This window comes from Thalia democratica, chromosome 5 (assembly GCF_965202585.1).
Source record: "Thalia democratica chromosome 5, ktThaDemo2.hap1.1, whole genome shotgun sequence".
In the NCBI taxonomy this organism is placed as follows: Eukaryota; Metazoa; Chordata; class Thaliacea; order Salpida; family Salpidae; genus Thalia; species Thalia democratica.
Window position 1 is genome coordinate 72,472,167 of NC_139169.1, and position 12,445 is coordinate 72,484,611.

General features: G+C 29.2%; 2 protein-coding genes across 2 annotated transcripts; one reads left to right on the plus strand and one right to left on the minus strand.

Moving 5' to 3' along the window:
* Positions 1-2: 2 nt before the first annotated feature.
* On the plus strand, positions 3-2,303 carry LOC145835360 (protein MEMO1-like). The gene is made up of 2 exons (XM_082942921.1): positions 3-311; positions 1,227-2,303. The coding sequence occupies exons 1-2, from the start codon at positions 36-38 to the stop codon at positions 1,866-1,868; spliced, it is 918 nt and encodes a 305-aa protein (XP_082799047.1). The 5' UTR covers positions 3-35; the 3' UTR covers positions 1,869-2,303.
* A 3,260-nt stretch (positions 2,304-5,563) lies between these two features.
* Positions 5,564-7,792, minus strand: LOC145836855 (chymotrypsinogen A-like). The gene is made up of 5 exons (XM_082944627.1): positions 7,753-7,792; positions 7,063-7,240; positions 6,512-6,756; positions 6,050-6,192; positions 5,564-5,719 (listed from the first exon to the last, which is right to left on the minus strand). Exons 1-5 carry the CDS (start codon positions 7,790-7,792, stop codon positions 5,564-5,566), a joined length of 762 nt encoding a protein of 253 aa, XP_082800753.1.
* Between the last annotated feature and the right edge of the window lie 4,653 nt (positions 7,793-12,445).

Sequence of the window (12,445 nt, forward strand, 5' to 3'; positions counted from 1 at the left end):
TAATTTAAATTCACATCATAAAAAGCAACAAGAAGATGACGATCAGAAGAGCCACGCACGCAGGAAGCTGGTACGAGTCGTCGGCAAGCAGGTTGAGCAGGAAGCTCCAGTCCTGGATGGATGCAGCCCAGGTCGAAGTGGATCCCAACCTGAAGGCCATCATCGCCCCCCACGCCGGTTACTACTACTGCGGGTCGTGCGCGGCCCACGCGTACAAGAAGATCGACCCGAGGAGCGGCATCAAGAGGATCTTCATCATGGGACCTTCTCATCACGTGCACTTTGACAACTGCGTGCTCTCGCCCGCCACTGTTGGTTCATGATTTTGAATTTTGATAAAACTTGTTTATGTTATTTTTTATATCACTATGTTTTACGTATTATTATAATTTGCTATAAATCAAATACCATTTTTACATGTATTTCAGATTCGATGCATTTTTACTTTTTACACGAGTAAGATGGTCTAATATAGAAAATAACTGTAATAATTTATACGTATTAATGATATGATCCTTTCCCTACTTTTAACTACATATTCAATACTTATGCAATTATGCTTATGGTTAATAAAGATTTTTTTTCAAAACATCACTAAAGTATCGAACATTTTTATGAATCAGCTCTGAAACATGTATAATCATTGTTTGTTTTATACTAAGTATAAGTCTATTTGCTTATTTACTAAATGTGAAGCACTTTATAAAAATTATACAAACAACGCGTCTATTTTATCATTAACTTATTAATAATTCTAGGAAGCTGATTAATAATTTTTTTTCTTTTTTTTTGGGAAACATTTTACGACCTCACATTTGGTGCTGAGTAACATTGTATACTTCAAGTGTTCTTTTGTTCAATTGTACTTAACACTACAGTTTTAAATAGTTTAATGTTATGTTTGCTTTATACTTAAAATCAAAGCATTTAATAATAATAACTAGCTTTCTTGAGCACTAACCTCTGTGGAGTTAAATAGTCATGAATAATTAACTGTGTAGATAACTGGTTTTAGATAAGGGTTTCCCTAACTTTTTTGCAAATGGCTCCCTTCAACAAGATTACTCATAAACTACCATAAAAAACATCTAAGACCTTTTTTTGCCCCTTATCTGCAACTCGAGAATAACTAGTGTAAGTTTCTATACTACCATTGAAAGCACCTTAGACTTTTTTTGTTTTAGATAGTCAAACTTAGAAGAAAACTAATACATTTTCTCCAACAGGTTTACGAAACGCCGTTGGGCGATCTGAACGTGGACGAGCAGACGGTGAAGGAGCTGAAGGAAACGGGGCTGTTCTCCACCATGTCCATGCGGGTCGATGAGGAGGAGCACTCCGTCGAGATGCAGCTGCCCTTCATCGCCAAGCAGTTCCAAGACAACTTGGAGGAAGTCACGATAGTCCCCGTGCTCGTAGGCAGCCTGAACAGGTCGCAGGAGAAGGTGTACGGCAAGCTGATGAGCGAGTACTTTGCCGACAAGGACAACTTCTTCGTCGTCTCAAGCGACTTCTGCCACTGGGGGGAGCGGTTCGGGTACACGCACTACGACGACTCGTACGTCAAGATCCACGAGAGCATCGAGGCGCTCGACGGCATGGGCATGAAGGCCATCGAGTCGATGGAGGGGGAGCGGTTCAGCAGGTACCTGCGGGAGTACAAGAACACGATATGCGGGCGCCACTCGATCGCGGTGATGATGGACGCCGCCAACGAGGTGGTCGGAGGGAAGGTGAGTAGTGAGGGGGGGAAGATCGAAAAGTTCGACTTCACCTTCCTGAACTACAAGCAGTCGTCGCAGGTGGTGGACTTCGACGACAGCTCGGTCTCGTACGCCTCCGGTGGCATGACCGCCGTGATGGGGTGAAAGTTTTGAATGTTGAACACGTTTTTTCGTGACGTTTCTGACAATAAAAAATTTTAATTGTCATTTTGTTTGAACCGCACTTTTATTGACTTTTACCAAAAAAGCACGACTTTAGTTTTATTTTTGCGCATACATTTCAAACTTGTTTTTACGTATTTTTTTAACTACTTACAAGTGTAAATATTTGTGTGTTTTTAGTCGTTTTTGTTTTTAAAAGTTTTGAAGTACATATGATTTATTAAAAGAAACGTTTTAGTGTTTAAATTTCCACATTAATTTCACAAATGTTTTTAAATTTGGACAGCATCACACCAGTTTAAATATAAAGTTTAAAAAAAAGTTCCTGGTAAACTCTCTAGTTTTGTTTTTGTCTATATCTTGTCATTTACATTTGGTGTGATAAATTGTTGTTTTAAATAAAAAAAATGTGGCGTATCTAAAATATTGAATTATAGTTAGAAACTGAACTGACTTTGAATTAATCAACAATTATTTGTAAACAATTAAGTTTTTATGTTTTATAATTTCTCGTAACCAGTTCGTATTATTTTAGAACTATGTCAGAAATCACCTGAAATTGAAAATATGAACTTTTTGATGAGATATATAAATTCAATAATTAAAGTAAGAGGCTTGATTTTAAATATTAAAACAAGCTGCCCGCCTAGAAGAAAAACTTTAGTCGCAACGCAATTTATAGTTTATAAACACTTACAGTAAACTAAAAATTTTAAGATTTTGTATAACACACTGGTTAAAAAGATCTGTTATTTATAATCTCAAAAGTATGTAGTAAATGATCGTGTTGGTACAATTTTACTTAAAAAACGTAACAGCTACAGTTATCAACTTGGATTCAATGAGAAAACTAAATGAAAATTTTTAATTAATTTTTTATAGTATATCTATTTAAAACTAAGCCGACTGCAAAAACTTTTTTAACATTTCCAAATCGCAATGATCTGTTGGTGAAGAAGACTGACCAGAGAAGTTGCCAGTAAAGAAGTTATTGTAATAAGACGCTAGAAAATGCATCAATTTAATCATTCCATATAAACATTTCTCTTACAGACTTTTAAAGTAAAACAACTAAGCTCTAAGTTAAATGTATTTTTGGAATAAATTAGCAGTCATTGATATCTACCCTAACACTAGTATGTTTGTTAGGGCAGTTTCTGAAAAAAATCTGACATGATGATTTTTATGAGTAAACACGTTTTTTGTTAAGACTTAGTGGTGTATGAATTAGTTCTAAACAATGGTGCGTAGTAAAAAAAAACCTTAACTTCATTAACTAATTAATTTATTCAATTTTAAAAGTTAAGAATTAACTTAGTGATAATCTTAAAAGTTTACATAAGCTAGGGTTTTCCAAAGTAGACTAATTCAGAAATTTTGGGGCCAAAAGCAACAAAAGAAGGGGGGACTACAGGGGTAGAGGCAATAGTTTGAAACGTACATTATATACTTAGGAGTTGTTGATGAAGAGCAAAAAAAAGATCTTAGGAGCATTTAAGGATAGTTTTGATACTTATACTAGATAGCATGGAAACATTTTTGAAATTGATCAGGCCATAAGCTGTATTAGGGGGAGCCACAAGGCCATAATTTGAAACTTACACTAGACATTCTGGTGGTGTTGTTGAAGACCAAAGAAAGGTCTTAGGCGTATTTAATCGTAGTTTTTGAGAAACTCTGTTGGAGGGGTCATAGGTTTTTTTAATTTCTTTAAAGTGGTCCTTATGAATAGTTTTTTAAAAACCCTGATGTAAACACACTTTATTTTACCAAGTAGTCTACTAGGTTCGCCGCTTTTTACTAAGATTCTTGTAAAAAGTTTAAAACAGGAAGAAAAAAGTTTATAGTAGAAGTAGAACAAACATGTTAAAGAAAAAACTGGAATAAAAGTTTCTCTGAATAGGCTTGAGTAAACACTTAGCATAAACAAATATTTAGTATAATATATACTTTCAAAGCTAACTGTTTTATACCATAAATTTGAAAATCAATTAGAAAATACTTCCTTTTTGCTGTATAACTTATATAGATGTCTAATGAAAATTCCAAAAGTAAATTTACAGCATTCACTTTTATTGGCATATTTTGTCCCTAATTGGATCGAATAAAATTTTTTTAACTGGTATAATCATACTTATTTTGATAAAACAACATCGTATGAGTGATCTACCGGATCCATTAAAAAAAAATCACGGTAGATCACTACAGTATATGTTTCATATTTTTCTTCACAAAATCCATTAGTTTTGTGTTCTTTATTTAATGTTCTATATTAGTACTAAGCAACTTCTAAACATATGGTAACTTTTTGCACATAATGTGCATAAGGTTTATTAGACATAGGCTTTCGCGGGCCGCTTTAATTTTGTAAACGTATACTAAAAAAAAATAATCTTTGTAATATGTTTGTTAAATATAATCTTTGTAACTAAAATATTAGTAATTGACCAGATCCTTCCTGTATTATCTACACTTATCCTATACCAAAGTTGACTACATTGAAAACCAACAAACCCGAAGCTGTTTATTTACCGTTGTTTAATTATTCATTAGAACATATTAATATTTTTAAACAATAAAAAAAAAACTAGACTTCAACTATAAGTTACCATTGATATTTTTAAAAGCATTAAGTTATTAGGATATTAAAAAAAAGAAGATCTGCTTTAGTCCCAGTTTGTGGATGGTGGGGATTGCAACAATAATTCTAGTGATTATAGTCGATTCTCACAAAGCTTTGTTGAATGGAAGTAAACAACTTATAACATAATAATAACAACAATAACACCCTTCTAACGTTAAAGTATTCTTTTTTCAATATGTATTACATAATTTACTAAATTTAAAATGCTACATTAAGACACTAACCTTTTGTTCATGTAATTCTTAAAGTTACTTTAGTTTTTCACAGTATCTTTTGCATAAGTAACTTTTTTTCATACATAGATTACATAGAGTTTAGATCAAAAGCACAATCTTAAATTTAAGTGAAAAAGCAAAAATTAGTTTTAAGGAAATCTATTTGATCTTAAAACTTGATGAAATTAGTTTCTTATAACTCATACCGGGTAAACAACTCCAAAAGTTAACAAATTAACTATTAAAGCTTATTAGTTCGACTTTTTTAATTAATTTGTTCAAATACTTTTACTTAAAAAATTTGTTGTCCTGGACAACACGTTAAAAGGTATCCAAGTGGTGTACGACTCAATAACCGACTCAAAGTGGTTTTTTCTTGCGCCAGGTCCGAGGACCAAATATTTTAAGCGGATTTATTTTTTTCGTTCAATAAACATTATTATTAAAAATTACTTTAATCATCTAAAGTTAAGATTCTGTATAATATACATACTTAAATTATTTTTTGATTGGTGTATTTCTAAGTTAGAAATTAGTTGGGTTTTATTAACTTTTAAATAACTTAATGCTAAAATTTACCGAAGTTTTCTAATTTGATGTAAATTTTTGTTCTATCATTTTACGAACTTTAATAGTTTTCGTAACCAATATCTTTTTTGAAATTAAGTAAAATTAATAGCTTAAAACTATTTGATACAGATTATAAGCTTCTTGTAACATACCGCAGTAGCATATGCAAAAGAATAAAAAACACATTAAGCTACATATACAATAAATAACAAGCAAGTGTACACATTAAAATATTTTATTTAATCATTTTAAGCGATAACAGAGTCGACCCAAGTTCTGACGGCTGAGATCTTGGAGTAAGCTCCGGGGTATGATGGGCTGCATCTGCTGTGGGCCCATGAGGCGGCTCCCAAGAGGGTCCATTGTCCGTTTTCCAAGACAACAAGTGGACCGCCAGAGTCTCCCTGAAAAATTAAATGTTTATTTAAATGATTATTTAAAAAAAGTAAAGATATATTTCAAAACTACCGAGATTAGCTTATTTTTGTCATTTTTTTTACATAAGTAATCAGAGTCGAGTGCTTAACAGTTTTCTAATTTATTTAATCTTATTTCTAATATATTTATTACTTATGTACACTTTTAGTTTTAAGATCAACAACTAGAGTTTTCAATCCGGGTTCAAGCAGAGAAACACAAAAAGCTTATTTCAGAGCGTTTTCTTATAATTATTTTTTTCACATTGCTGTACCAGCATTTATTTACAAAAGTGTTTGAATCACAGCGAAACTAACGGAGCAGACTGATACGAGAGCGTCTCCTCCGACGCACTGCATCCTGTTGGTGATGGTGACAACTCCGTTCCAGATTTCCTGGCAATCGGGTGCTGAGACGAGCGGGAATGAGCCCTTCTGCATCATGATTGGAGTGGATTGGACTGTGGATTTAAATTTAGTTAATTGTGAGCTATCATTCAGAAAGGTAAGAAAATTTTACTCAAAGAAAGTAACTATAACATCTCGTAAACTTATCAGTGCCCCAAAAGATTTTTCTCACAGAAATATTAGGTTTATATTTGTAACTAAATTTATTAATCTATTTTATCTGTATTGACGTTGGCGTAAAAAAATAACTGAATGTTTTATAAACTTGACGTAGATTTTGAAGCTAACTTGGAGTAATTTTAAAGAACAAAGTAAGTAAAGTACGTAATTTAAAATACTTACGCTTAAAATTTTAGTTATGACGTCACAAACCGAATTGGGTGTCGTATCCCCAGCCGGAGGCGATGGCGTACCCGGAGTACTCGGCTCCTTGCACGGGGAGGTTGATGGTTGCTACGTTACCGGTGAGAGAAGCCTCCATCTCCAAGGTGATGACGGCGAAGTCGTAGTCGAAGGTGGCGCTGTTGTGCATGGGGTGGGCGGTGAACTTGATGCTGGAGATGAGTTGTTCGGGGGAGCGGTAGTCGACCGATCCCATGGCAACGGTGGTTGGGTAGCTGTTGATGCAGTAGGTTGAAAATTACAAGCTTTTCAGATCTTAGTTTGTATTTATTTTTCAAAAATATAAAAATATTTAAAGTAGTTTACTAGTATTCAAATCTTTAATATATTAAAAAACGTTTTTATGACGGCTTTAACAAAATACCTTTAAAGTATTTTGCGATTTTTATCAAAAGTATTAGTTGTGTTATAAACAAGAAAGTTTGTACAAAAGATTTTTTTAGAAACGCTCAGTTTCGTACTGAAAAAGGCAATGCTGAAATTAAAATTAATCATTACATAAATATAAGTAGAAATTTTACATTTCGCAGTGAGCGGCTGTCATGACGTATTTGGTTGAGATGAGGGATCCTCCGCAGAAGTGGCGACCGTACTGTTGCAGGGACACCTGCCACGGGAATTCCCCTTCTGAGGCCTGTTGCCCCCCGACGATTCTGGATTGCTGGAAGTCGGCGTCCTTTAGGTGGACTGCTGAGTCAGCTGAGAGGAAAAAATATTGAATTTTTTTACAAAGTTTTAAGATAATGTTTTCGTATGCGTAAATCTAAACCTTGTGGATTTAAGTAAACTAACTTTGAAATTTAATTTTTAAAAGACATAGTTCTGTATAATGTCAATAATAAAACTTTAAGATTTTTTTCATCAAGTTGAAATGTTAAAACTTTTTGAATTTAGTCAGCAAATACTTGATCTCAGAACTTTAAAACAAATATAAACAAATTTCGATTGAGAACCATTTTATACTGCCTTATAATAAGTTATATAATTCAAACAATTAAAAAACAAAAGTTTAAATCTTTTGAAATTATAGATACTCTAGGTTAAATTAAAATATTTTAGCTTTTTATCTTAAGAACAGTTGAAATGTAAAAATTAAATCTAGTTTTCGACAAAAACTTGTTATTTAGAGCTAAATAAGTATATAAATGAAGATACATTTTAGATTTATTTGAAACTTAGTAGTAATATTCAAACAGTTTTGAAAAACTTACCTGCCACAAGAGCTACGCAAGCGAGAATGTAAAAGATCATTTTAATGTACAATTGTTAATTATACAGTTAAAAATAATTAAATTTAAGCTGTTTATATGTATTATGTGCCAGAAAATATTGTATTTAATACATGTGTTTATTGTTTGCTCACAAGCACTTGTTTATTTCCCATTAAGTTCATTTGTTTGCTTTGACATGTTATGTGTAGTTGCTACTAAAAACTAAAAATAAAATGTTCATTTTATGATCAACATTTTATAAACATATACAATATTACAAATTGTATGCTAAGTACAGTATGTATGGTATTTACAGTGTTATTAGCTTAATGTTCCACTTTATGTTTGAGAAAAAAATTAGGTTATATTTGAAAAAACTATGATGCTTTGACATTTTTTAACAATCTCAGAATTTTCATAAAAATTTTAATAAAAATAAACTAACTGCGACTAAATAGACTAACTAAATTATTTAAACATATTTTAGAATTGTTTTCATAAATACCATCTTGGCTTACAAGCTAAAGAAAAAAACTATAATTCTTTATTTTTGTAAAAAAAACGGTTAAAACTTGTTAAGTGTTAGGAAAACAAAATTAAGTTTTGGAAACATGAAAAAATGACTGTAACATATATTAATTTAAACAGACATGTTAAACACGTAATGGAAGTTGTTGTTTTGTAAAATTGATTTTTGTTTTAAATTATTTCAAATGTTTAGTTACAGTATTAAAAATTTGCACGAGGTATGAACTTCGTTGCTGTCTTTGATATAAAATTTATTTTGAATATATTTTAGATAGAAGAATAAAGACAATGACTAAATAATACAGTTTTTATAACTAATTTTGTTGTCTTTAGACTTTAAGTAATTTGTTCTCATTTCATTTACGTATATTGTTTCCTCGTTTACGACAAAAGTAATTTGGTTGGTTTTTAAAACAACAATTTAATAAACTTATACATTAAGTAAATTAAATTAATAATATTAAGTAAATTAAATTCTAAATAAAATTAAGTTGCATTTAAAAAATTATTTTAAACTTCAAAACATCATTTTGATACTTACAAAAGTTAGTTTGAATATAACATTTAAAACTTTATATATTTGTTTTAGTTCAACTTTACATATTTTTTAAATGGTATTTATCTAACCAAAAGCTACCATTTTGGCTCAGCATTTAAGTTTTTCATACATGTACTTAAAGTTAGAAAGATATACTCTAAGTTGTAACTTTTGTACACAGTGTTAGAACACATTGACTTTAAAGAAATATGTGTTTTTTCGTTAGTTTTAAATGAATTATAATTGATACTTACAAACCTAACTAAAAACAAAAAGGCATTTTAAAATAAAGTCTTTCTCAAAAGTTTGTTATAAAATTGAAATTAATGTAAAACTTGAAATGCAATACTTTATTGGATAAAAAACTAGTAACTGTAATAGTAAAAAACACACATGTTTATTATCTACACAAATAACATATTTTTAAGCTGTTACGCAATAATAAAATAAGTATTATTTTATTAAAGGTAATTAAGTTTGCTTGTAAAGTTTTTTTTTTTTGAACATAAATGTAGTACGCAACTTTTATTATTTATTTAAATACCAAATTTTATCTGAAAACTACAATAAAGTCAGGTAATATACAGCTTAAACAACAATACAAGCACGTAACTTATTTTTAAGATGGATATAGTAAAAGTCACAGTTCATTATAAAACATTTAAAAAACAAATGTAAATCTTTAAAGTAAAGTTTCAAAACATTTATTCGTTTCTAGAGAAAGATAACTTAACTTAAAAACGTAAACTTAAAGTAAACACAAAATATGTATAATTCATGTACTATTTACAAATTTATTCGAAAACAAACGATATTTCATACTTGAATTATAAACGTTTTCTAGTTAGTAATGTAGCAATTAATTCATTACCTTTTACTTAAATGTTTATTCGTTAACTTTCTACAGTTTTAAGTTACTGTGAAAGCCTTGGTATTTTCTGGTACAAAGTTTGCAGACTATACGTCATACAGAAAGTTTGTTGGACAGAACACAAAAAATGTATGCTTAAAAGATTATCATTCACGAGTCACTGTTACATCTTTCAACAAGTTTGGCGGTATAGTAAAAAACGATTTACCTTTTTAAAGCAATCAGCTGTTTTTGAAAAACCTGAGTTTTTATTTGCTTTTTGTTTGTAAGTGTTTTTTTTTTACTTATCGATTAAAAGACAAGATTATAGATTGTTTATTGAACGACTAAAAAAGCGCCAATAAGTTTGGTTCATAGACCTGGTGCACGAAAAACTTTTCGGTTATCGCATAATACGCCACAGTTTAATGTCTTGTCCAGGACAGTGGACAGTTTTAATTATTAATTTAATTAATTTAGTTTGAGAACTTTGATTATTTGTGATTTTTATTTTTGCTTACTTTAAAATAATGTTAAATTAGAGTATTGATTTTTATAAATTAGAATTTTATGAATATGATTATATCAATAGATTCACACTTTTTATTGAATAGATTGATTATTATATTTTATTATTTTTATTATATAGTTATCCATCATCATCATTTATTTTTACTTTTCAGACCTGAAGATCCCAATTTTGGGTGAAACGTCGTTGTATTTTTGTAAATTAAAATATTATTAATATAACATAATAAAGTTTTAAAATAATTTTGTACAAAATCTAAATTATATTGGTTGGGCTGAAAAGTTAAAAAAAGCAATAGTTATAAATTTTAGAGAAAATAAGTTTACATTGTACCTAATAAACAAAAACTTATGATGAAAATATATTTTTTAATTTTAAACCTAGTTACTTTATAAAGAAAGTTGTTTAGTAAAAAAACAACTGTGATTAAAAAGCTAATATTTAAACTTACATAAATTAAATTGTAAATAAAACTCAAAGTTTTTGACGTTTCATTACATAAAAACATGCTTAATTTTCAACCTATAAAAATGAAATTACAGTGGACAAAGCAATTTAAAGCAATGATAAATTGAACCTGACACACAGATATATTGTTTAAAAGCAAAGGAAAAGTGAGCGAGGGAAAAAGAAAAACGGAGTCACTCGCACTAGCGTGCCACTTTTTCGTTTTGAATAATTGAAATTTGGTTTTCTGCTTCATATAGAATTTAATATAAAGTTACCAGTAGCTTATTATGTCATGAAGTTTTGTGAAAAAGTATTTTATTTGTGTATAAATGTATTTATTACTTTGTATAAAAACAGGTGTTTTAACTTTAGTTGTAGTGAATACGATTAGATTATTGACAGGTCTTTTAGAATAACTTTCAATATAATTTTCATTTCAATAAAAGTGTTTAAGTTTTTTTTTTTTTGGTGAAACAGAGTTGTTTTGTTTAAACTTTTATAACTTAAATAACACAATTAAAAAAGTTGCAGTTAATAAAAATCGAGTTAAGTGTATGAAAAGATATTATTTAAAATTAGATATTAGTTTTTCTAGAACAGATAAAAAGTTATTAGGAAAAGTATTTTTATAAAAAACATTTTGCAGATAAATGAAATGTAATTTTTGTTAAAGTGTTAAATTAGAAGCGTTTAAATTTTATTTGGTATAAATTAACGTAACATGGTCTGTTTTACGAATTATTTTATCCATAAAGTAGTTTTTTAACTAAAGTTGGATGATAAAACACACTTCCATATAAAAATTATATACGTATAGCGAAATATTGAATCTATAAAGCTGTTTCTTTAATATAACTTTGTAAATATTTTTTAAAATGCTACTCACTTTTATCCTTAGTAATAAACTAAAAAGTATTGAAAAATAAGTGTTTTATTTGTATTCTAAAACATAAGAACTAATTTTTTTGTTGCTAAATGATTACTGCACATAGAAAAAAATCTTAATGCTTTAGTTGTCTAAAGTTATAATAAACATAACTTGATTGTCACGAGACATGCTGCATAGAATGTATTAAATAAAATAAAAATTATATAAAAAAACTAGAGCAAGCATTAGAAAAACTAATACTAATAATTATTAAAAAAATATAATCTAGGCGTTATAGAAATGTAGCTTTATTTGACTGCAAATTAACTACTTTATTAACTGACGTTTTTTGACACACTGTACTACTTGTGATTAATAAAACGATTTAAAAAAGCTATTTTTAGACACTAGCTTCTAAATTTTCATTTTAGTTTGTAGTTTAAGTTGTTGATAGATCTATTTGTTAGCGTTAAAAGAAAAATAAGTTTTCAAAGTATTTTATTTTTTTTTATTCTGTTGAACTACTCTAAAAATTACCTTCGAAAAGTTTAAATTAATTTTTTGAATGTAAAAAAATATATCAACAGTTCAGACTTTTGTTCTCTTACTTAGTAGTTTTAAAAAAATGCTTAACTAAAGTTTATGTTATAAGTTGTGCTGTTTAACTATTCAATTTATAATTTTTTACCTCTTAATTTAGATTTAATTAGCATATAAAACTATAAAACATCTCGGTACCAACAAATTAGTAAAAGTAATTATCTTCAGACGTTATAAATATTTAAAATTTTATTAAGTTCGCTCGACGGCTTTAGTTTACACAGAAGTTTTAGTTTAGCAAGCAGCTTTAAAAACAAAGTTTACATACAAACACGTAAACAATTAAGTTTTAAAACATTGATTTGTCGGAACATTTGTTCTTTAAAAAAA

Excerpts from the sequence above, each read along its gene's own strand:
- LOC145835360 (XM_082942921.1), top strand. The coding sequence starts at position 36 with ATGACGATCAGAAGAGCCACGCACGCAGGAAGCTGGTACGAGTCGTCG. Across the intron at positions 312-1,226 it reads GCGTGCTCTCGCCCGCCACT|GTTTACGAAACGCCGTTGGG; the intron begins GTTGGTTCATGA and ends TTTCTCCAACAG.
- LOC145836855 (XM_082944627.1), bottom strand. The coding sequence starts at position 7,792 with ATGATCTTTTACATTCTCGCTTGCGTAGCTCTTGTGGCAG. Across the intron at positions 6,193-6,511 it reads GGGATACGACACCCAATTCG|TCCAATCCACTCCAATCATG; the intron begins GTTTGTGACGTC and ends TTAAATCCACAG. Across the intron at positions 5,720-6,049 it reads CTCTCGTATCAGTCTGCTCC|GGAGACTCTGGCGGTCCACT; the intron begins GTTAGTTTCGCT and ends TTAATTTTTCAG.